General features: G+C 37.4%; 1 protein-coding gene across 1 annotated transcript in view; it reads left to right on the forward strand.

Moving 5' to 3' along the window:
- Nucleotides 1-26,213, forward strand: part of LOC150080015 (uncharacterized) — a 244,699-nt gene that overhangs the window by 24,912 nt on the left and 193,574 nt on the right. The window contains exon 2 of the mRNA XM_090383382.1: nucleotides 8,218-10,117. Within this exon, the coding sequence (XP_090239508.1) occupies nucleotides 8,219-10,117 (1,899 nt within the window). The 5' untranslated portion in view covers nucleotide 8,218. The remainder of the gene's footprint in view (nucleotides 1-8,217; nucleotides 10,118-26,213) is intronic.

Genomic DNA, 26,213 nt, shown 5'->3' on the forward strand with positions numbered 1-26,213 from the left:
TCAAAACGACATAGAGAAGAAGCAAAAGCTTTACACACACTTAGACAAAACCGAGATATTATTCTAAAGGCCGACAAAGGCGATACAGTAGTTATACTCAATAAAGGAGACTATAAATATATTATAGACCATCATTTCAGACACAACGACATACGAAGAGGTTGCACCATCAGAGTTCAACAGCTTAGTTAACAAATATAACAAAATGCTCACCACCTATAGGAGAGATGACCACATCACTAAGGCCCAACTTAAACAAATTAAAGCCCACACATACAATATCCCAACCTTATTCGGCCAAGTAAAATTACACAAAACAGGATACCCAATTCGTCCAATCGTGTCATATAAGAATTCAGCTTTTGCTTCCTTAGCCATGTTCATCTACCCAATTCTAAAACCACTCCGAGAACTCCTAACATATAACATAAAAAACTACGATGCTTCATTCATGGACCTCAAAGATCTCCATATCAAGGAGGATATGAAGTTATATTCACTGGATGTGACTTCACTATACACTAATGTAAATGTACCTTATGCCTTAGGGATTACCCTTAGACATAGTCTGGGCCTACTTAAAGGATAACATAAAAATTAATAACACCAGACTCCCCAAAGACAGAATATTGGAACTAACAAGACTATTAGTAAATGCTAATTACATTCTCTTTCAAGAAAAAATATACAGACAGATTTTCGTCCTCCCAATGGGCCTAAACATCAGTGGACTCATTGCTGAATTATACTTAGACAAATTAGAAAAGATTCATCTTGATCCATTTATACTTGCACATGGAAGACTGCTGCACAAATTGGAGCAGAGTGGCATTGGAGGCAAATTGCTGCTATGGATAAGGGGATGGTTGAGTTGCAGAAGACAGAGAGTGGTAATCAATGGACACTGCTCAACGTGGACTAATGTTATTAGTGGAGTTCCTCAGGGTTCAGTGTTGGGTCCGTTGCTGTTTTCGGTGTTTATGAATGATATTGATGATGGGATATCAAGTTTAATGTCCAAGTTTGCAGATGATACAAAGGTTGGCAGGGTTGTTAAGGACACTACTGACGCTATGCTGCTGCAACAGGATCTGGAAAGGTTGAACAGATGGGCTGAGAGGTGGCAAATGAAGTTCAACATTGACAAATGTAAAGTACTACATATGGGAAACAGTAACCCCAGAGCAACGTATCAACTCTGCGGTACTACACTGACAGTGGTGGAGAATGAAAAGGACCTGGGGGTAATTGTGCAGGCAGATATGAAGTTCTCTGAGCAGTGCAGACGAGCTGCAAGAGTAGCTCATGGTGTCTTGTCAATGATATACAGGAATTTTTCTAGCAGGGATAAGGAGGTGATTATTCCCTTGTATAAGGCAATGGTTAGGCCACATCTTGAGTACTGTATACAGGTCTGGAGGCCTCATTTCAAGAAGGATGTAGAGCTGGAAGTAGAGAAGGATGTAGTGAATGGAACAAAGGGTTGCTCTTACGAAGAAAGGCTTAAGTTTTGCAAATTACAGAGTCTGGAGACTAGGCACCGGCGAGATGATCTGATAGAAGTGTATAAGGCTTTGAATGGTTTGAGCATGCTCAATGCCAATGGGATTCTTCATCTTGCTCAGAATAATCACCTCAGAGGGCATAAATTCAAATTGAGGAAGGACGGATGTCGGATAGATGTGCGGAAATTTGCCTTTGGCCAGCGGGTGGTTGGTTGGTGGAACCGACTCCCATCACTTGTTGTTGAAGTTGATAGCCTAAACAAATTTAAGGCTCAACTGGACAGGTATTTCGAGTAAACGGAGGGGTGAAATGGGAGTGGTGTGTGTTTTTTTTTTTTTTTTTTTGTAACATCATTTTACTGCCTTATTTGTATATTCATGTCCACACCTGAAGCAAACAATCAGGTGTGGGCTGAAGGTTGGAAACATGTTTCTCAGTTTAATTTTTTTAATATAATTTTAAAAGTGTATATTTAAAAACTTATAAAACTTAAAACTTTTCTTAAAATTTTTTTTAAAACTTTAAAATATATTTCCATCATATTATTATTAATAGCCATATGGTGCAAGGAAGCCTGAGGCTTATGCTGCACCAGGAAAAAAAAAAAAATTCACAAGTTACCCTGAGAGAGAGAGAGAGAGAGAGAGAGAGAGAGAGAGAGAGAGAGAGAGAGAGAGAGAGAGAGAGAGCTTATGTAAATATCTGATATCTCTTAATAGTATAATGATTTTTTTAATACTCTTCAGTTGATAACTTATTAGTAAAAGAATAAGAGAGGTTTGCTTCAGTATGATGCGCGGGAGTTGTGGTGCTCTCCAGAAGTTGCAGCAGAAACGGTTGAAGGATCGAGGGTCTTGCATTACAGTGAGAAATAGTTGAAAATCAGTCAAACACAACTGAAAATCAGTTTGACGCAATTGGGGGTTTGGTAAAAAAATTGATTTAACAAAAAAATTGCAAAATGATTTGTGGGCTGAAGGTTGGAAACAGTTTCTCAGTTTATTTAATGAATGAAATTATTTTTCATTCATTAAATATGAAATAAAATATGAAAATCATTTTGCAATTTTTTCATTAAATTATTTTTTTACTTAATTTTTAGTTGCATTGAATTGATTTTTGGTTGTGCTTGATTGATTTTTGATTGTTTCTTGCTGTGGTGTGGGATTTTCGATTTTTTTTATTGTTTTCATGCAGAGCTGGTAGTAGTAGTAGTGGCATGTGATGCAAGAAAGCAAGTGTATGAGCTTATGCAGCATCAGCCAAAAAAAAAAAAAATCACACCATTCCCTCCAAATGCCTGTCCAGTTCCTCCTTAAATTTATTCAACCTATCAACTTCCACAACGACAGATGGAAGGTGTTCTGCATGTCATATTGAGATAGACTTCTCTTATTCTTTTACAAATATTGATACAAAATAGAACATATTGAGCATTATAGCTCTGGTTCATACTATCAAAGTGATAAATTATAAAAATATTTAATAATTTAAACATGTAAAATTTCTTCTTATATCCATTAAACTGTCAAGATGATGAATACATTAAAAAGTTCCCAATTTTAAATTTCTAACTACCTTTATTCCACACATTTCATTTTTAACAGGGAGTACTCAGATGTGCCTGTAGGTTTACATGTCAGGTGCCCAACTTCTTTAAGTTCTGGAAATTTTTGTCTGATTTCTGCTTAAACAATGCCAATATTTTATCTTTTTCTTAATGGATTGCAGTATTTGTTGTATGTACTTAAGTTTTAATAAGAAAAATTAAACATTTTAAAACGTGCTGAGATTTACACAACTTTTATTTAAAAAAAAGAAAAATATATATTTTAATTCTGCTGAAAATTATAAAGACATTTTATATGTAAATTAGAAAAACATCACTCTCTTATTTTCCTGTTTAAAAGACTGTTAAGTAAGCAAAATTTTGATTTTTCGATATTTTGAAATTTCAATACTTTGATTTATATAAATTTTAATATACTTTAGCATTAGCATTAGCATTAGTAGAGGCATATGATGCAAGAAAGCAAGCTTATTCAGCATCAGCCAAAAAAAAAAAAAAAAAAAACCCTCTCCCATTTCACCCCTCCATTCGTTCGAAATACCTGTCCAGTTGAGCTTTAAATTTGTTTAGGCTATCAACTTCAACAACAAGTGATGGAAGTCGGTTCCACCAACCAACCACCCGCTGGCCAAAGGCAAATTTCTGCACATCTATCCGACATCCGTCCTTCCTCAATTTGAATTTATGCCCTCTGAGGTGATTATTCTGAGAAAGATGAAGAATCCCATTGGCATTGAGCATGCTCAAACCATTCAAAGCCTTATACACCTCTATCAGATCACCTCGCCGGTGCCTAGTCTCCAGACTCTGTAATTTGCAAAACTTAAGCCTTTCTTCGTAAGAGCAACCCTTTGTTCCATTTACTAATCTTGTTGCCCTTCTCTGTACCCGTTCCAGCAGCTCTACATCCTTCTTGAAATGAGGCCTCCAGACCGGTATACAGAACTCAAGATGTGGCCTAACCATTGCCTTATACAAGGGAATAATCACCTCCTTATCCCTGCTAGAAAAATTCCTGTATATCATTGACAAGACACCATGAGCTACTCTTGCAGCTCGTCTGCACTGCTCAGAGAACTTCATATCTGCCTGCACAATTACCCCCAGGTCCTTTTCATTCTCCACCACTGTCAGTGTAGTACCGCAGAGTTGATACATTGCTCTGGGGTTACTGTTACCCATATGTAGTACTTTACATTTGTCAATGTTAAACTTCATTTGCCACCTCTCAGCCCATCTGTTCAACCTTTCCAGATCCTGTTGCAGCAGCATAGCGTCAGTAGTGTCCTTAACGATCCTGCCAACCTTTGTATCATCTGCAAACTTAGACATTAAACTTGATATCCCATCATCAATATCATTCATAAACACCGAAAACAACAATGGACCCAACACTGAACCTTGAGGAACTCCACTAATAACATTAGTCCACGTTGAGCAGTGTCCATTGATTACCACTCTGTCTTCTGCCACTCAACCATCCCCTTATCCATAGCAGCAATTTGCCTCCAATACCACACTGCTCCAATTTGTGCAGCAGTCTTCCACGTGCAACAGTATCAAAAGCCTTTCTAAGATCCAAATATATAATATCAAAGTTATTCCTTGCATCCAGTTCTTTTGTGACTACATCATAGTATCCAATCAAATTGGTCAGGCAAGACCTGCCCTTAACAAAACCATGCCGCGTCTGAGCTATAACTGAATTCTTGTCTAGATGATCCTGCAGTGCTTCTTTAACCAGTGCCTCCATTAATTTACCTGGAACAGAAGTTAAACTAACAGGTCTATAATTACTTGTGTCAGCCTTTGATCCTCCTTTGTGAATTGGGGTTACATTTGCACATCTCCAGTCTATGGGTACCTCCCCTGAGTCCAAAGAAGCTCTCATAATTATGGCTAGGGGTTTGCATACTTCCTTTGCTGCCTCCTTTAATATAACTGGATAGATCCCATCCACCCCAGGTGCCTTTTTTATGTTTATCCTCAACAATCTCTCCTCCACTTACCTCTCAGTTATTACAAAATCATCCAGCTCACTGCCAATGTTTACTTTACCTACATCATTCTCCTTCCTGAATAACTCCTCATGCGTGAATGTAGATGCAAAATACTCGTTTAGATTGTTAGCCACCTGAGCAGGATCCTCAACTGTTGAACCATCAATATCCAGTGGACCAATCTGATTCATCCCTTTCCTTCTCGAGTTCAAGTATGTAAAGAACTCCTTTCTGTTTTTCTTTGCATCCTTTGCCAAGGATTTTTCGTAGTCTGCCTTTGCCTGCCTAATCTCCTTTGTGACTTGGTTACAGACCAACTTATATCTATCATAGGCTTCCATGTCACCCATTAATTTGTATGTATCCCATGCATTTTTCTTCTCTGCCACATGTCTCATTAGTCCATCTGACAACCATTTAGGCCTAAACCTTGAACAATATTTCTTAGTTGGTATGTAAAGCCTGGTAGACACCAAGATTAGTTCCTTGAATGCTTCCCATTTTGAGTTTGCTGTTGGTAACATCATCAGTTGGTCCCACTGTATAGAATTTAAATACTGTCTCAGACCATCATAGTCGCCTTTACGAAAACAAAAACCCTTCCCTTTACCTCTGATGGTAGTTACCTCCTTGAGTAAATCCCACTTCAACACACTGTGATCACTGCCACCTAGTGGTTCATTTATCTGCAGGTTCTTAATGCATGAAGAATCACTACTGATAATCAGATCAAGAGTATTGCTCCCTCTTGTTGCCTCACGAACATGCTGATGTAGAAAACAATCATCCAATAAATCCACAAAAGCCTTGCTAGTGTGCGAGTGACCAACCCACAAATTCCAGTCAATATCTGGGAAATTAAAATCCCCCATTATAAGACTCTCTGATTTACTGGCCCACTCTATTTCCCTGTACAATATATTATTATACTCATCAGAGTCATTAGGCCTATAGCACACTCCTACTCTCAATTTTGATTTCCCTATGCTTATGTCACACCAAACTGACTCGACACTGCCCTGTCCATCGATGTCAACTGGCTTCACTTCCTTTGACTTTATGTGTTTCTTAATTAATAGCATAACCCCTCCTCCCTTCCTGTCCTGTCTATCCTTTCTATATACATTGTATTCCCCAAATTCCAGTTCCGCATTACTTATATCTGTGTGACACCACGTCTCTGATATCCCAACAATATCTGCCTTTGATGTTTTGAGCAATACCTCAAATTCATCAAATTTATTTACCAAACTCCTAGCATTGGTGTACACGCAGGTATACATGCACCTGTTTCTATTCTTAGCTACCCTAACACAACCCATGTGTTTACTTGTAACGCAATGACTACCAGCAGTCTCTGAAATATCCTGCATCTTGTTTTTCAGACTTCTGCTCATTTGAATAGAAGCAGTGCAAGAATCACTTCCACCTCTGCCAGTGGCTACTGTTAATCTATTAGTCCTTGTATCCCCCCCCCAACTAGCAGTTTTCCGACCCACCTAACACTGCCTCGACAGCATCAGCAAAAATTCTTGCACCCTTTCTATTTAAGTGTATCCCATCCCTGTAGAAGCAATCTCTCCTGTTAACAAGTACAGTCCAGGCTGAAAAAAATTCTACCCCTTGAGCCTTGCACAATCCCTCCAGGGCCGAATTGATCGACAAGGCTCTCATCATATACTCCCTCCTATCGTGTCTGGGCAGAATTGCAGACACTTTCAAGTTCAACCCTAATTCACGGCTTTTTTTCAACAGTGACCTGTACTTGCTAAGTAATTCCGCCGGTCTCCTACTCTTAATATCATTAGTGCCAACGTGTACAACTATATCACCTTTTGTGCCCTTAAAAGATGATATCCGCTCTACGTCATCAACCTTTGCCCCTGGCAGACATACCCTGGTCCTATTCCACCTATCCTTTTTACAAAGCATGTTCCCCGTTTCCCTGACAATAGAGTCACCAACAACTACTAGTTCCTGTGGGACCAGCGCATTCTGCCTAGGGGGCTGCCCCTGTGTTGCCTGATAACCAAGTGCAAGCTCTGGCGTTGATGTGGGCAGCTGAGAGCTTGATGGGCCCCTCAATTTATTTCCTTCGAGGGCATCCACCCTGTCCTTCACGGTCTCATAAAGGCCCATAACAACGCTGAGTTGTCGCCTGATTTCCTTGCACTCCTTACATCGTGCACACACAAAGACATCCCCCTTGGCAGTATCATGTCCCGTATCCGACTGCTCCGCAAACATCAAGCAAACAGTGCATTTTAATAGACTGTGATTCAGAGGGCAACTGCCCCCCTCAGTTCTCCCCTGAACCACAGCACTCCCATTAGCTTCAGCCTTTTGCTTTGCTGCTCTGGTCAGAGTCATGATTCCAATTTAATTCAATAAAATTTAAAACAAAAATTAAATCCTTAAGTTATATCCCAAAACAGTTATGTTATATATATATATATATATGTATTTTTTTTTTTTTTTTTTTTTTTTCGGTATCTAGTGTTCCTTTTATACAACTTCCGTATCACGTGTACCACTATAGTTATGTATTAATTATTTGTTACGATTAAGTCGTTATATATATTTATAGAGTTAAAAATACAATTCAATTGACAACAAAGTTTATCAAGATTAATAGATTTACTGATTAATTGACAATATTATATTATGCAGTATACTACACTAAGCTGATGCTATCGTGTAAAAATGGCAGGAATTCACGAACGGTATTTCTACGGACTCGTAAGTATTGATTAGCTTCAAAATCTCACTATCCCAATTTAGAATAAACTAAGGATCCTGACTAGGTCTATAATCTACTTACAGAAGATAATTCGATATAACAATTGGTTAATAAATCGACTAAATTTGGTTAAAAGACCTCTCGTTCAATTTGTGACACGTGGATTTGATACCGTTACCGATACTAAGTAATATCTACGAAATATCTGTCTAAGTTAAACTTTAAACTAAGTATCGTAACCAGGAATATAAAGCCACTCCAGAAAATAAGTTAATATGACAATTTAAACTAATAAAGCAGAAAATAAATCAGGAAAAACTTCTCTGTTTGAAGAGCTTTAAGGAGCAATGTCTGCACCAGTATCACTTTTAATTAATTTGTTTTTGTTTCTTTTTTTGCAGAATGTCAGAAGGGAAAGCGAGATGCTGTGTAGTTCATATATCATGTCTTCCTCTTGATGGACAGAGCATTAACTGGTTTAAAGACCAAATAAGAAAACATCTACATTTGGAAATAGAATTTAAAGCCTGCATAGAAAGGAAAAGCCTTCGTTATTATCAGGAAATAATGTATGATATGGAGTGTGAGATTGACTTTGGAAGAAAATTGGATAAATATAGTCTGGTGAAATTGTGGTGCACCCCTTCCATAAGTGAGACAAAGAAGTGGCATCTATTACCTCATTGGTGGTTAAACTTTCTGGAATCTGAAAAGGATTGTGAAATTCATAGTATGGATAGAAGAGTGAAGTTTAACCAGTTTGCTTTAGGGACAGTAGTAGGTTTAAACACATTTGTTGAACACTTTTCAACTGCAAGGACCCTCAAATGTCAGCAGAATACTTTTAAGTTTACACAAATAGAGGGTAACTTTGAACATGATTGTCAGCAGCTTTCAGTATATTTTGTAGTAGCTGATGTAGATGCCAAACCGAAAAAGAGAGCAGCCACCCCTCAGACTCGATGTGAAGCCAGTACTTCCAAAATGTCTCAAAAAGTTTGCAGTTCTGAAACCCATAAGTTACATTATCTTCAAGTTACTTATTCTTCAATCAGTAAAATTCTAGTTGCAGTATACACTGCAAGAGGTTGCAGACAAATGACAGCTGAAATGTTTCTGTTTTTAAACCACCCTCCTCTGATGTATGCCATTCAAATGCCAGAAGAAAAGCCAAATGATGATGAAGATGAAAAGCAACAGTACATTTCTTTAAACTATGTGACATCATCTACAATGTGGTGCAGGGCTACCCACATTGAAAATGAGCCTGTTAACGGTTTGAAAAATTCAGTGGGTAACTCAAATGTGTTGAAAATGACATTTTCTGAAGGAAACATCTGGGATATAATTATTCAAGTAGTGAACAGGTGCAGAGGAGGTGGTAGCAACATAGAACTTTACTTTGCTCCAATGCAAACAGTTGAAGCTAGTCTTAAAGCCCAACCACCATCCTTGTGCACTGATAATTTCAACTGTATTTATGCCTTACAGATGATATTATCAAGAGGTTATGGAGTTTGTGATGATATACAAATTCAAGGAACCTTAGAAAAAGTGAATGAACAGTTAAAAGAAGCTGCTGAAAACAACCCTCATGTATTGTGTAGTGCACTGGAAGAAATATACTTAGCAATGGAGAATTGGAACATTGTGTTTTTTCACTCAGCTTTACATCGGTTACTTGTTTGTGCACGTGAAAATGAATTAAGGGAAAGCTTGGATGAAGGTTCAGGTTCAATTGTGAGAATAAAAAAAGCAATAATAACACCAACTAGACTGCTTCTCTTACCTCTGTATCCAACTTTTAAAAATCGATTGCTGAGAGACTGTAACTCTGATTATATTTTTAGAGTTTTGTTCAGGGATGACAATTATGACAAACTCAATTTTCATATAAAAGGAAATAAGTCTTTCCAATTGAAGTTTATCCAAAATCATGTGAAAAAGGTTTTACTGAAAGGCATAAAAATTGGCTGCCGGCATTATAAGATGATTGGATGCTCAACAAGTCAGCTTCGTGAACATGGGATGTGGTTATATGCTGTTGATCCTGATGGGAATACTGCAGAGTATTATCGTAATTCAGTTGGAGATTTAAGTAAAATAAGGAATCCTGCTAAATATATGGCCCGCATGGGACAGATGCTATCACAGTCTAAAGGACATGTAACTGTTGCACAAAAGTATACCAATGTTTCCAATCCAGAAGAGGACATCAAAAGTGTAAAGCATCCTGACACAGAAAAGCAGTACATATTTACAGATGGCATTGGAAGGATATCTTCACAACTAGCCCAAAAGGTGTGTATATTTTTTGTACAAAAAATTAAATAATTTAACATTCATTTACTCTAAATTTACATTTATCAAACTTATTTTTGATTATTGTTCTTCAGTTATACTTTGTGTTATTGATATGTCAAGTGTATTATGCATTGTTTTAAATGTAATGATTCCCATAACTGGAATTTTTCTTATTGTGTGAATCTCCCTTTCTCCCCCCCCCCCATCCTTCTGTTTCTCTGATTTTCACTCTCTGCATGACTTGGATTCCTTATACTGAGACTGTTAATTTGTTCTAGAGGTATTATTGCTATTCTAATATTGCATTAATTTTAATATTTGTAGAAAAATAAGACTAAAAAGAATAAACTCTCCAGCAATTAAAACGAATATAAAATTAATGCAAAATGATTACAGTAATAAAAACAATAAAAAATCAATTAAAAAAATTTAATGTAAATTTTGAAAAACAATTTTCCTTTCTTTATGCAAAATTTATGTTGGAATTTTTAATTGATTTTTGAATTGTTTTTATTACTCTAATCATTTTGAATTAATTTTATATTCGTTTTAATTGCTGGAGAGTGGACAGAAGGTTCAGCGTATCATATTGAGGTAGATTTCTCTTGTTCTACAAATATTGAAATACAATGTCGAACTTATTGAGCATCGTAGCTATGTTTTATACTAATCTAAAATTTTAAATAAGTAGAATTGGCAAGAAAAATATGATTAAAATTTGATTTTTGTTTTATAAAATCTATAGAAATATCTGTTCAAGCAATAAAGTGGGGCCCCCAACATCCAATGGTAATTTATTTCACAAAACCTATTGTATGTTGAAAATACTGTAAGTTGAAACCAATAAAACATTGATTTCCTGTAATTTGTTCTTCAACAACACATAAAATAGGTATTTCTTACATGTTATACTTCATTTTTATAAAGATTATTTAATGAGTAGTTATAAAACAACTTAAAATAAAAAAACAAACAAATTAGCATTTTCCTTAGACTTGAAGTGCAGAGCTGATGAAGTCAATGGTGGTGGGATCAGCATCAGGTATCTTTTCAGTCTTTTGTCTTTTGCTGCTACTTGCAAAGGAACTGTCCAAAGTGGACTGTTTTTGACGACTTTTTTTGTAGCTTCCTGAAGTAAGAAATGACTTTGTCTTCCATTTTGCCAATCAAGAGTTCAGTGTTTTCAATATTGGGGTGTTTTTTACCACTTCTCTTAAACGCTCCCAGCAAGAAATGACAGTCTTCAGCTGACACTTTTTGGGTGTCTTTTATTTCCTCTTCCTCTGCAGTGTCACTCTCCATAATTTTCTCCAATTCGTTTAGCTCTTCTGTTGTTAGCTCATGCCCATGAGCATCAATAAGGTCCTCCACATCCTTTTTGCCAACCTCCAGACCTGTTGGTTTACCAAGAGTGACAGTATCATTTGTCAAAGCACCATCTTCAAATCCGTCATCGTTATGGTTAATTAAACGCCAGATGTTTTTCCAGTCTGAATTTAAGCACCTAGTGGAAACATCATTCCAAGAACTTAAAATTAGCCTCACGCAGTTCAGCATGTTGAACTTCGACCTCCAAAAATCTTTGAGAGTGACAGCATTTTTCCCAGAGGTCACTGCAAAGCAACTTGCAAACATTTGTGGTGTTGATTTTCTTTAAGTTTGCAATCACTTGCTCGTGCATTGGTTGAAGAAGAAGAGTAGTGTTGGGTGGCAAAAATTTGACTTGAACAAAATTAGATTGTGCCTCAAGAGATTGAACAAGGTTGGAATCATGGCCTGGCACATTATCCAGCAGTAGTACCTTTGCAGGAAGCTTATTTTTCTCAGGATAACTCTTCACTGCAGGACAGCAAACTTCAAGCTCCCATTCATTGAAAACATATCCTGTAACCCAGGCCTTCTTGTTACTGTGGCAAAAGACTCCCAGCATGCCTTTGTCGACCTCTTGTTGTTTAAATACTCCGGGCATGTTAGAGTGATACACAAGCAAAGGCTTCAGCTTAAAATCTCAAGAGGCATTGGCACCCAACAGGAGAGTGAGCCTATCTTTCATAGGCTCTGCCCAGGTAAACTAGCCTCATCCTTAATGATGTACGTTCTGCTGGGCATTCACTTCCAGAAGAGGTCAGTTTCGTCAATGTTAAAAACCTGCTGGGGAAAATAATCCTGATTAACAAACTCTTGGAATTCAATTTTAGAGGTCTCGGCTACTTTTTATCAGCACTGGATGCTTCCCCATGCCTTTCAACACTTGATATTCGCCATTTTTTTGAAGTGATTGAACCAGCCTCCGCTGGCTTTAAAGTCTTCAATGCTCACATCACTGCCACTGGTTGATGGAGCTTTAAGTTTCAGATCATCATAGATCTGAAACAATTGTATGAGTGATGTTCCACATGCCACACATTGAACAATAACGTTGTTGAACAGTAACAAAGATGCTAATTGGTTGAGAACAATCGTTCGAGTGATATTCCGTGTGCCACGTGTCTGAAAATTTCCACCCATGTATCTTTCCAACTATATCGGAAAGCCATCGGTACCTGCAAATATCATCGGTCCTTAAAATAAGAGATCGTATGGAAGGTATATTGGTTCTCAGGGGCCTCAACTTATGATGGCGATGTCATCATAAGTTGAGGCCCCACTGTATTTATATGATGTTTTTTACAATAGTGCAAATGATCTTTTTCCTTGGTATTTATTAGACCGCAGTTCACCATTTTAACTGTTCTTAACAAATTTTCGAAAAGTAACAAAGTTTTCTGAAAAATCGGCTACAGTAAAAGCTTCATTCTCCAGCATTTTCCCATCTGAAATGCTGAAGTACTTCACATATCTCCAAGCACTTTGGACTTCAGGTTCCATTTATATTATAAATGTAGTCTTAAACTATATAATGAAGAAGGATGATTTTCTTCTCCCTTGCAAGATTTAAACTGGCTAAAACTTAACTTCTTAACACTCATAGTAGAATGAACTTTGATTTTACCAAGAATTGTTTTGGTATTATGCTACTTTAAACAAATGTTGCCAAAAATTTAATCTGCCATATATTTAAAATGTGACACAAAGAAAGTACTATCAGTCTGTTTTTGGAAATAATAGTCCCTCATATAAGGGACTGGTGAGTCTCCTTGTATGTGCAGTTAGAACTTGGAAATTATAAAATAGCTGTTTTATAAGCCTATTTTGTTTAGTAGGAAATGAGCTGTTTTAGCAGTGTCTTATCGTTTAAATAAATAGCAAGTTAACTTTCTGACAGTGCCTAAAAGTTAACCTATCATAATTTTTTTTTAAATATAGCAGTGGCCTCAGACTAGCAGTGGTTATTTTAGTTTTCCACCCTCTGTGAAAAAAAGGCCTGTTTTTGAGTCCCATCAAGACAAGAGGAATTTTTAAAAAAAATTTTTTTTCCCTCCTTTCACAACATGATTGACAGTTCACCTAGAGCATGTGTGGTTTTTCATCTGCAAAAGGCAAACTGCTCATAGAATACACAATTTATAGACACAATATACTGATGGTCACAGGCTCTGTAAAATTCGGGAGCTTTCCTAAATGTCTATTTTGAATGCCAAAATAAATATAATTTGTAATCACTAATTATTATTAAGAGATGTGCCAAATTTCATCTTGGCACATCTCTTTACTAATAATTAGCATAAAGGCTCCAGGATGAGGATTCCTGCACTAAGATCTAGGATTCTAGGATTCCAGCACTAAGATTTGTGTAGAGGAAACTTAAAGCTTTCTCTTTAGTGGGATCTAATTGTCTCACTTCAGGGAGATACAGCTACACATAGTAAAAGAGTAAATTACACAATTTTTTTTTGTAGTTAAAAAAAATATATATATTACGCTTAGTTTCTTAATTTTTTTTTGTGTAGCACACATACTTTATAAATTGGTGAAACATAGCATAGCTATACTATAATCAACATATTTAATTCATTAAGAGTGCTTATTTTTCCCAGATAACAATGCTTTTTCTGTATTAATGTTTTGGGGGGAGGAGGAAAACCCTAGAAGCTTTTCAAAAATCTGTAACTAACAATCACCATTGGAAAATTGAAGTCACATTATATCTAAAAACTAGACTTTGTAAGCCAGTTGCAGAAAGAGAAAAACTCTTGTGCTCAAAATATTTTATAAAATTATTAATTCAAAGATAGATCTGGCTGGACAGTTAAATCTAATATAATTTAACATCTATCTATCTTGAAGAATGACTTATTAAAGATGTAGCCGAGTGGTCAGAAGAAAGAGTGCAGTAACACAAGCTCTTTGAGTGGACCTAGGTTCATGACTGCTAAATATGATTAATGTTTGTATTGATAATTTATTATAAACTCTACTGACCTGGTGATCGTGCCTGAGTATAAACAAGTAATGTACATACCATTTACTATTATTAACAGTTTTATAACCAAGTAATAATGTCAATAAATAATAGGGATAAGGTGCTACAGTCCTGGGTAACATTCCTGGACTTAGGCACATACATTGCAAGATCAAACCCCTATGCTGCCACAAATGTGTGGCCCATTAACTGTTGCTATATTGTCTGCATTAAAACAATTACAGAAAATTCATAATTCCTCTTGCCCTTAGTGGTCATATTGTATGTAAACAGAAATTAATATTTGTGTATACTGCATTTATTTTATACCTGCAAGGAGTAAATTGCCTTAACTAATCTCTATCTGCTTAGCTTCGTACTGAATATTGAAACTTTTTTATGAAAATTGTTCTCCCTTCATTAACTCTAAATATAAAAGATATGTGACGATTTTATTTTCTGTAATTTCATTTCATTCATTTAAAAGGTCACTTTTTTAAAACATTTTAAATTATATTCATTTATCTACTTTGATACACAGTCACTTTATAACAGGTAAAATACACACTCTAATTCAGGTTGTATTAGGGATCTAGACACTGGATGTATTTTCATCATGCTATTGATCCCTCTCTGTGGTCAGTACATGTGATGAAAATTTTATCTGCAAGATTCTGTAATTTCTGGAATCCCTAAATTATCTTAGATTGGGATTCTAGTTTCTGCCTTTTTCCAGAATGGTCAACCTCCGAGCTAAGTTTTTTTTTTTTTATTTTTTTTTTTTTTTTATTCCACATTATTTTCTGTATTATGAGTTCAATTAGCAAATAATTTAAATAGTTATCTTAACTTTAATATCCAGGAGGATTGGATACATAAGGTGCTAATAAACCCAGATACATGCAATGTGTTGCATTTTTTATTCCTAATGTTCAAAAAAATTAAGATTCAGATTTGTTAGTTGTTTTTTCATTTTGAAAACTTGTGTATACCATATGTGTCAGCTGATGTATAATTATGGTGATGAAATAAAATATTGTACCTTATTGCATCATATCATATCTTAAATTTTGTTAAGTTTCATAAAATATAAGTTAGTTTTGCTAACCCTGTGACAGGCATGCATGACTGAAATGTGCTAAGGTGATCATTAAATGTATATCAGAAATTATTTACCATAGTGACATCAGTGTCAAGTTAGCATTAGTAGAGGCATACGATGCCAGAAAGCAAGCTGATACAGCATCAGCAAAAAAAAAAAAAAAAAAACCCATCCCGTTTACTTCAAAAGTTTGTCTAGTTCAAACTTGAATTTATTTAAGCTGTCAACTTCCACAACGACAGATGAAAGTTTGTTCCGGCATGCAACCACCTGCTGGCTAAAGGCAAATTTCCACACATCTATTCTATAACTGTCTATCCTCAGTTGCAGTTTATTCCCATTCAGGTTTGTAATTTGAGCTAGAGGAAGAATCACATCAACATTGAGCTTGTTCAAACCATTCAAGGCCTTTTACACCTCAATCAGATCACCTGGCAGGTGCCTAGTCTCCAGACCCTGCAATTTTCAGAACTTAAGCCTTTCTTAGTAACAGAAACCCTTTGTTTCACTCATTAATCTCGTTGCTCTTCTCTGTACTCTTTCTAACAACTCTACATTTTTCCTAAAATGAGGCCTCCAGATGTGTATGCAGTACTCAAGGTGTGTCCTCACCATTGCCTTATACAAGGGAATAATCACCTTATCCCTGCTAAAAAAATTCCTGTATATCATTAACAATACACCATGAGCTACTCTTGCAGCCCGTCTGCACTGCTCAGAGAACTTCATATCTGCCTGCACAATTACCCCCAGGTCCTTTTCATTATCTACCACTGTCAGCGTAGTACCACAGAGTTGATAAGTTGCTCTGGAGTTGCTGTTTCCCATATGTAGTACTTTACATCTGTCCATGTTAAACTTCATTTTCCACCTCTCAGCCCATCTGCTCAACCTTTCCAGATCCTGTTGCAGCAGCATAGCGTCAGTAGTGTCCTTAACAACCCTGCCAACCTTTGTGTCGTCTGCAAACTTGGACATTAAACTTGATATACCATCATCAATATAATTTATAAATACCGAAAACAACAACAGACCCAACACTGAACCCTGAGGAACTCCACTAATAACATTAGTCCACGATGAGCAGTGTCCATTTATTACCACTCTCTGTCTTCTCCCCCTCAACCATCCCTTTATCCATAGCAGCAATTTGCCTCCAATGCCACACTGCTCCAATTTTTGCAGCAGTCTTCCATGTGCAACAGTATCAAAAGCCTTTCTAAGATCCAAATACAGTAGATTCCGGTTATTTGGGCCACCGGTTAATCGGGGCAGCTGTTTATTTGTGGCAAACTTAAAGAACAGAAACCAATCGAGAAAATAGCCAGAGTTTACTTCGCTTAATTGGGACAACATGCCGTTTAATCGAGGCAGGAGACCGCAGCACTGGAGATTACCCTATGATTGTCTCCGACTGTACACGAGGTTCGGTCAGATTTCTGGAGGTCACAACCATAAAACAATTAGCAGTCACCTGTTTATTGGGCTTTTCTGTTAGTGCAATCTGTCATAAATGGATAGTAAAGTTGATCTTATTGAATTTGTGATAATGCCAACAGCTGGAATTCTCTGGGTATATATTATGGTGAAATATGTTCACACTTCCATGGAATCTTATTATAAGGATATTATGATGTGGTTACAAAGGAACTGAATGCAAAAAATAATTTTGATATCATATATTTGGATTTCAGGAAAGCTTTTCACATTGTTGTCCATGGAAGACTATTGTACAAATTGGAGCAGAATGGTATTAAATATCAGTTGAATGGGAGAAGACAGAGGGTGGTAATCAATGAGTGCTGCTCTTCGTGGACTAATGTTATTAGTGGAGTCCCACAGGGTTCAGTGTTGGGTTCTCTGTTGTTTTCTATATTTATCAATGATATTGATGAAGGTATATCAGGCTTAGTGTCGAAGTTTGCAGATGATACAAAGGTTGGCAGAGTTGTTAATGGCAGTGTGCTACTGCAACAGGATCTAGATAATTTGGGCAGATGGGCTAAGAAGTAGCAACTGAAGTTTAACCTTGACAAATGCAAAGTACTGCATATGGGTAGAAGTAACAAGAGAGAAAAGTACCAACTGTGTGGTACTACACTTAAGGTGGTAGAAAAGTTTTCTGAGCAATACAGACAGGCGGCCAAGGCAGGTTATTGGGTTTTCTCAATGATATATAGGAATTTTGCTTGCAGGAAAAAGGAGGTGATTGTCCCTCTGTATAAGGCAATGGTCATGCCACACCTTGGGTACTGTGTACAGGTCTGGAGGCCTCATTTTAGGAAGAATGTAGATTTGCTTGAGCGTGTACAGAGAAGGACAACAAGATTGGTGAGGGGAATGGAGGGATCCTCTTACCAAGAGAGGCTTAAGTTCTGCAAATTGCAGTGGATGGAGACTAGGTACCTGCACGGTGATCTGATTGAGGTGTATAAAGCCTTGAATGGATTAAGCACGCTGAATTCTGATGGGATCCTTCCACTTGTTCAGATTACGAACCTAAGGGGGCATAAATTCAAATTAAGAAAAGACAGATGTAGAATAGATGTGCGGAAATTTGCCTTTAGCCAGCGGGTGGTTAATTGCTGGAACAAACTTCCATCTGTCGTTGTGGAAGTTGATAGGTTAAATAAATTTAAGGAGGAACTGGACAGGCATTTGGAGGGAGTGGTGTGTTTTTTTTTTTTTTTTTTGGCTGATGCTGCATAAGCTCATACACTTGCTTTCTTGCATAACATAACACTACTACTACTATCTTCAATCATATAAAAAAATTAATTTTCAGAATCTCTTCATTCCTATTTTTAAAGCTTTGTAACTCGTTACTCGGTTCTCACTTGTGCGTGTCGTGTTATTGCAATTTGTGTGTGCCGTGTTCTTTGTTAATGATTGCTTATCTTTTTACTGTTTTAAATTTTAACCCCCAGCCACAAATGTCAGTGAACAGAAATGTCAACTAGTTCATATGTACATATTACAGTACGTATTAATTATCACGTATATACTTCCGATTTTCACGTATCATTTAATTTTTTAATTGGTAAAGTAATAAAAGGTAAATTTGTGCTTAATATATCTTTACTTTCATAGCCTGTGGATAAATTTCCTCCTATTTTTGCTAATTAGAATCGGCGTTTAAGAGAATTAAAATTCAATTCACAAACGTGATCACAATGATGCCGCTTACTACACATCGTACAGTGAATGCTACTTTACTATAGTGAGTTCGTCGTAACGTGATTTGATTGAAAAGTGAACCAATTGTAAAAAGGGGAGGGGTACATTGTATTTTTAACTATTTATGTGAAACTTCAGATAATTAGGGCAGCCGCTTATTCGGGCCAAAATGCACTAGTCCCGATGTGTCCCAAATAACCGGAATCGACTGTATATAATATCAAAGTTATTCCCTGTATCCAGTTCTTTTGTGACTGCATCATAGTATCCAATCAAATTGGTCAGGCAGGCAAGACTTTCCCTTAACAAAGCCATGTCTGAGCTAAAACTGAAGTCTTGTCTAGATGATCCTGCTGTGCTTCTTTAACCAGTGCTTCCATTAATTTTCTTTTTTTTTTTTTTTTTTTTTTATGTAAACCCCAAACACGAGAGGTATTAGAACCTATAGTACTTAGTACCGTGCTTGGGTTGGAGGTTGAGAAGAAGAAAGAAGATATTTGTTGACATTGGACTTGAAATTCTGTAGACTGTAATTTTCAGGAAATAAGAATGAAGGAAGGTTGTTCCAGAAAACGGCAGTTGAATAAATAAATGAGGAAGATGAAAAGTTGGTTCTGTGGGTTTGAAGTTGTACAGTATATGGATGTTGGCTGGTGACGGCACGTGTTCAGACTGTTTTGAAAGAGAGAGCGGGAATTATAGAAGCAAATTCAGAAGAACAGTGCCCATGGAAGTATCTGTAGAAGAGGCATGCAGCAGAAACAGTACGTCTATGAGAAAGCGAGTGGAGAGACTCTGTTAGAGATGAATCATTAATTAACCTAACTGCCCTCTTCTGAATGGAATCAAGAAGCCTGAGAGAGGTTTTGGGGGCATCACCCCAGATGTGAGAACAATATTCCATGGCAAGGCGGATTTGCGATTTATACAGAGTGAGCAACTGATTGGAAGAAAAGTAACGCCGAGAGCGAAAGGGAAAACCAAGTTTTTTAGATGCAGAGGAAGCAATATTTGTAATGTGCTTGTGCCAAGAGAGATTAGAAGTCAGGGTAATCCCCAAAAGAGATATATCGTTTTGCCTAGAAATTGCAGTGTCACTAAAGATAAGCATGGGAGCAGAAGAATCCTTTTTGCGAGATATAAGACAAGACTGAGTTTTAGAAGGGTTGAAATCAACTAAGTTGTCTTTTCCCCACTGGAGAATTACCTGAAGATCGGCATTTAAAGAATTGGTAGCAAATTTTCGAGAAGTTGAAGCTGATTGAGCAGGACAAGGTTTCTCAAAATGGAAAGTGGAATGCAATGTGCTATCATTGGCAACACTATGGATAGGATTTCCAGTCAATGGAAGAAGATCATTAATATACAAGAGGAAAAGAGTGGGGGAAAGAACTGAACCTTGGGGGACACTGGCATTAATGGAGACATTAGAAGACAGAGAGCCATCTACCATCACCCTCAGTGAGCGATCAGAGAGAAAACTGGATAACCAATTACTAAAAACAGTTGGCAAACCATAAGATGGAAGCTTGTTTAGAAGACCTTCATGCCAAACACGATCAAAAGCCTTTGAGATGTCAAGAGCAACTACTTGTGTTTGACTGAACTTTTCCATTGAATTAGTCCATAAATGGGCAACATAAGCCAGAATATCACCAGTGGATCGACACTGACGGAATCCACACTGGCGATCATTGATCAGGCGGAAGGTTTCTAGGTAGTTTAAGAGTTGACGTTTAATTGATTTCTCCATTACTTTAGAAAGAGTAGAAGTAATTGCAATGGGAATTTGGATTTGAGGGATTTGTCACCCTTTTTAGGAACTGGCTGGATATGAGCAAATTTCCAAGCAGAAGGAAAAACACCTTTGGAATAAGAAAGTGAAAAAAGGCAGCAAAGAATAGGAGTAAGTTCAGGAGCACAGGTTTTTAGAACAAGTGGAGAAATACCATCAGGACCTGTAGCTTTCTTAGCATCAAGATTCATCAAAATCCTTCTGATATCCTTTTGACGGAAGACCACAGGGGACATTGAATGGACCATGTTGGGAATGGTTGGAGGTGTTTTACCAAGATCATTAATACATAAGTTGGAAGAAAAATGGGAATTTAGAAGGTCGGCTTTATCCTTAGCTGAAGTGACAACAGAACCATCTGGTTTGGACAGAGGTGGGAGCAGAGATGGGCAAAAGTTGCGGCCATAGCTTTGGCAAGAGACCAAAATGCTCGGCTACCATTAGGTCAAGAAGCAAGTTTTCTACTCTTAGCCTGTTCAAACTCTAGTTTGGACTGATTAATGACTGCTTTACAATTATTGCGAGCTTTGATGTAGGCAGAAAATGAAATTGAAGAATTAGAAACAAGCCAATTACGATATGCAACATTCTTCTTTTGAACAGCCTTAGCACATTTATTGGAAAACCAAGGTTTAGATAAAGGATGAGATTTTAAAGTGGAGTGTGGGATAAAGGATTCCATTCCTGCAAGAATAATTTCACTGACACGATCTGAGCAAACGTTGACATCAGAAGTTTTGAAACAGTAATCCGACCAAGGAAAAGAAGAAAAGAAGTCTCGCAGGTAATCCCATTTTGCATTCTTGTAATGCCAAATAACATGAGGTTGGGAATAGCCATGAGCTAACGGTTCCATTGGAGAAGAGACAATCACCAAGTTGTGATCAGAAGTGCCTAAAGGATCTCTCACTTCGACCGTGTACTTAGAAGGGTTGTTTGTGAGAAAAAGATCAAGTGTATTGGCTGTATGATTAGGATTGTCCAGTATTCTTGTAGGTAAATGAACAATCTGTGCTAGGTCATTAGTAATTGTAAAAGCTTCAGCATCTCGACCTGCTGGGTCGGTGTGACAAGAAAACGGAAGCCAGCTGCTGTTGTGAACATTAAAATCACCAAGGAAATTTGGAACAGAAGTTCAACTTATAGGTCTATAATTACTTGTGTCAGCCTTTGTGAATTGGGGGTCACATTTGCACATCACCAATCTATGGGTACCTCCCCTAAGTCCAAAGAAGCTCTCATAATTATGGCTAAGGGTTTGCTTACTTCCTTTGCTGCCTCCTTTAATATAACTGGATAGATCCCATCCATCCCAGGTGCCTTTTTTATGTTTATCCTCAACAATTTCTCCTCCACTTTCCTCTCAGTTATTACAAAATCATCTAACTCACTGCCAGAGTTTACTTTACCTCTGGCATTCCCCTTCCTGAATACCTCCGCATGTGTGAATGTAGATGCAAAATACTCGTTTATTTTGTTAGCCACCTGAGCAGGATCCTCAACTGTTGAACCATCAATATCCAGAGGACCAATCTGATTCATATCTTTCCTTCTAGAGTTTACATAGGTAAAGAACTCTTTTCTGTTTTTCTTTGTATCCTTTGCGAAGGATTTCTCATAATCTGCCTTTGCCTGCCTAATCTCCTTTGTGACTTGGTTACAGACCAGCTTATATCTATCATAGGCTTCCATTTCACCCATTAATTTATATGTATCCCATGCATTTTTCTTCTCTGCCATATGTCTCATTAGTTCATCTGACATCCATTTAGGCCTAAACCTTGAACAATATTTCTTAGTTGGTATGTAAAGCCTAGTAGCTTCCAAGATAAGTTCTTTGAATGCTTCCCATTTTGAATTTGCTGATGGTAACATCATCAGTTAGTCCCACTGTATAGAATTTAAATACTGTCTCAGACCATCGTATTTGCCTTTACGAAAGCAAAAACCCTTCCCTTTATCCCCGATGGTAGTTTTCTCTTTGAGTAAATCCCACTTCAGCACACTGTGATCACTGCCACCTATTGACTGCATCATAGCAGATAAAGGAACCACCTAGTGGTTCCTTTATCTGTAGATTCTTAATGCATGAATACTGATAATCAAATCAAGAGTATTATTCCCTCTAGTTGCCTCCCGATCATGCTGATGTAGAAAACAATCATCCAATAAATCCACCATAGCCTTGCTAGTGTGTGAGTAACCAACAAACAAATTCCAGTCAATATCTGGAAAATTAAAATCCCCCATTATAAGACTCTCTGATTTACTGGCCCACTTTGTTTCCCTGTACAGTTTCTTATTATAGTCACATCGGAGTCATTAGGCCTATAGCACACTCCTACTCTCAATTTTGATCTCCTAATACTTATGTCAGACCAAACTGTCTCGACACTTCACTGTCCAGTGATGTCGACTGGCTTCACTTCCTTGGATTTTATGTGTTTCTTAACTAATGGCATAACCCCTTCCTATCCTGTCTATCCTTCCTGTACACATTGTTCCCCCTAAATTCCAGTTCTGCATTACTTATATCTGTGTGACACCGTCTCTGATATCCCAACAAATATCTGCCTTTGATGTTTTGAGCAATACCTCAAATTCATCAAATTTATTTACCAAACTCCTAGCATTGGTGTACACGCAGGTATACATGCACCTGTTCCTATTCTTAGCTACCCTAATACAACTCATGTGTTTAGTTGTACCGCAACGACTCCCAGAAGTCTCTGAAATATCCTGAATCTTGTTTTCCAGGCTGTTGCTCATTCCAATAGAAGCAGTGCAAGAATCACTTTCACCTCTGCCTGCGGTTACTGTTAATCTATTAATCCTTGTATCCCCCCCGAAGCTAGCAGTTTTCCGACCAACCTAACACTGCCTCGATAGCATCAACAAATATTCTTGCACCCTTTCTATTTAATTGTATCTCATCCCTGTAGAAGCAGTCTCTCCTGTTAGCAAGCACAGGCAAGGCTGAAAAAAAATTCTACCCCTTGAGCTTTGCACAGTCTTTCCAGGGCGGAATTGATTGACAAGGCTCTCATCATATACTCCCTCCTATCGTGTCTATGCAGAATTGCAGAAACTTTCAAATTGAACCCTAATTCATGGTTTTTTTTCAATAGTGACTTGTTAAGTAATTCTGCCGGTCTCCTACTCTTAATATCATTAGTGCCAATGTGTACAACTATATCACCTTTTGTGCCCTTAAAAGATGATATCTGCTCTACAAGATGATATCTGCTCTTCATACATCTACAACATCATCAACCTTTCCCCATGGCAGACATACCCTGGTCCTGTTCCACATATCCTTTTTACAAAGCATGTTCCCCGTTTCCTTGACAGTAGTCACCAACAACTACTAGTTCCTGTGGGACCAGCGCATTCTGCCTTGGAGGTTGTCGCTGTGTTAAGTGATGACCAAGTGCAAGCTCTGCATTGATGTGGGCAGCTGAGAGCTTGATGTGCCCCTCGATTTAGATCCTTCGAGGACATCCACCCTGTCCTTCAAGCTCTCATATAGGTTCATAACAACGCTGAGTTGTCGCCTGATTTCCTTACACTCCTTACATCGCGTGCACACACAAGGACGTCCCCCATGGCAATATAATGTCCCGTACCCAATTGCTCCACAAACATCATGCAAGCAGTGCATTTTAAAAGACTGTGATTCAGAGGGCAACTGCCCCCCTCAGTTCTCCCCTGAGCCACAGCACTCCCATTAGCTTGAGCCTTTTGCTTTGCTGCTCTGGTCTGAGTCATGATTTCGATTTAATTTCAATAAAATTTCAATTTCAGTACAAAATTATAACCCTAAACTTGTATCCCAACACAGTTATAACGCTATATATATTTTTCAATATCGAGTATTATCTATGAGTTCTGTTTATATAACTTCTGTATCAAGTTACGTATTAATTAATTATGTTACGTCTGTAATCTAAGTCTTTATACGTATTTAGTTAAAAAGTACATTGTAATTGACAGTGATGTTGAACAAGATTAATAGATTTTGCTGATTGATTGACAGTATTATATTGTATACTATACTATACTAAGCTTATGCTATCTAGTTCGGATATAACGTATTGTATAACAATGGCAGCAAATTACGAACGGTAAATCTACGGACACTTAAGTGTTAATTAACTTCCAAATGTCGCTGTTTCAATTCAAAATAAACTAAGGATCCTGACTAGGTCTATAAGCTACTTATAGAAAATAATTTGATATAACAATTGGTCAGTAAAGCGACTAAATATGGGTAAAAAACTTCTCGTTCAGCGGAGCGGCAACTTGTAACATGTGGATTTGATACCCTTACCAATACTAAGTAATACCTAAAAAATCTCTATCTAAATTAAACTTTAAACTAAGTATCATAACTAGGAATATAAAGCTACCCTAGAAAATAAGTTAATATGCCAATTTAAGCTAATAAAACAGAAACTTCTCTATTCCAGGAGCACTAAAAACTTCGCCTGCACAAGGCTACTCTGGTTCTCATTTTTTTTTTTTTTTTTTTTTTTTTTTCAGACAAAACTTCCACTTAACAAACCCTTGCTGTGTCTGAATTGTTACTGTAGTCTTGTCTAAGTGATCCTGCATTACTTCTTTAACCAGTGATTCTACTATTTTCCCTAGAATCAGAGTTAAACTAACAGGTCTATAATTATTTGTGTCGCCCTTTAAACCCCCTTTGTGTACTAGGGATACATTTGCACATCTCCAGTCCATGGGGACCTCCTCTGAATCTAAGGAGGCTCTCATAAATATGGCCAAAAGTTTGCTGACTTCCCTCGCTGCCTCCTTCAACTGGATAGACTCCATATGCCCTGGGTATCTTTTTTATGTTTAATTTCAACAATTTTTCCTCCACTTTGCTCTCCGTTATTACAAAATCATTTATCTCACTTATTAGAGTTTAGGAAACTTCTGTCTTCCCCTTCCTTACAGAATTCCTCATGTGTGAGTGTAGATCGAAATATTCATTGTTTTTCAGTACCTGAGCAGGATCATCAACAGTCGAACCACTAACATCAAGTGGACCAATCTGATTCATCCCTTGCCTTCTAGAGTTTACATAACTAAAGAAGTCTGTTGTTTTTCTTTGCATATTTTTGCAAGGATTTTTTGTAATCAGCCTTTGCTTGCCTAACCTCTTTTGTGACTTGATTACAGACTAGCTTTCCTGAGGTCCCTCTGTCCCTCCGTTCCTGAGGGACAGATGAATATAGAATCAACTTTTTCCATAGGAATTATCTAAAATTGGAATAAACCGTTCCCCGCCCTGACTCTTATACATAAATAAATAAATATTTAACCAGAACATTATTATTTCGATCATACTTCCGACCATACTTCTCGACCATACTCTGCATTTTGGCCCAATTGGACAGCATTTCCTTAATGTCAGTAGTTGGGATGCTACCTTTACTTGACCCTTCCTCCTCTGATGAAATTTCCTCGACTGCTTGAGCTTCCCGTTCTTTATGAAGGTCCAACAGTTCTTTGGTGAGCTCCCTTCTATGGTTCTCCACCAATTCCTCTACATCCTCCCTACAAAAAAAATACTCGAGTTACCCTTGAGAGAGAGAGAGAGAGAGAGAGAGAGAGAGAGAGAGAGAGACAAAAGTAGAAAGAAATCACCAAGAAAGAGAAGAATGATGTT

The sequence above is a fragment of the Mastigoproctus giganteus genome, chromosome 10, assembly GCF_048544385.1.
Source record: "Mastigoproctus giganteus isolate SK-2022 chromosome 10, ASM4854438v1, whole genome shotgun sequence".
Taxonomy (NCBI): domain Eukaryota; kingdom Metazoa; phylum Arthropoda; class Arachnida; order Uropygi; family Thelyphonidae; genus Mastigoproctus; species Mastigoproctus giganteus.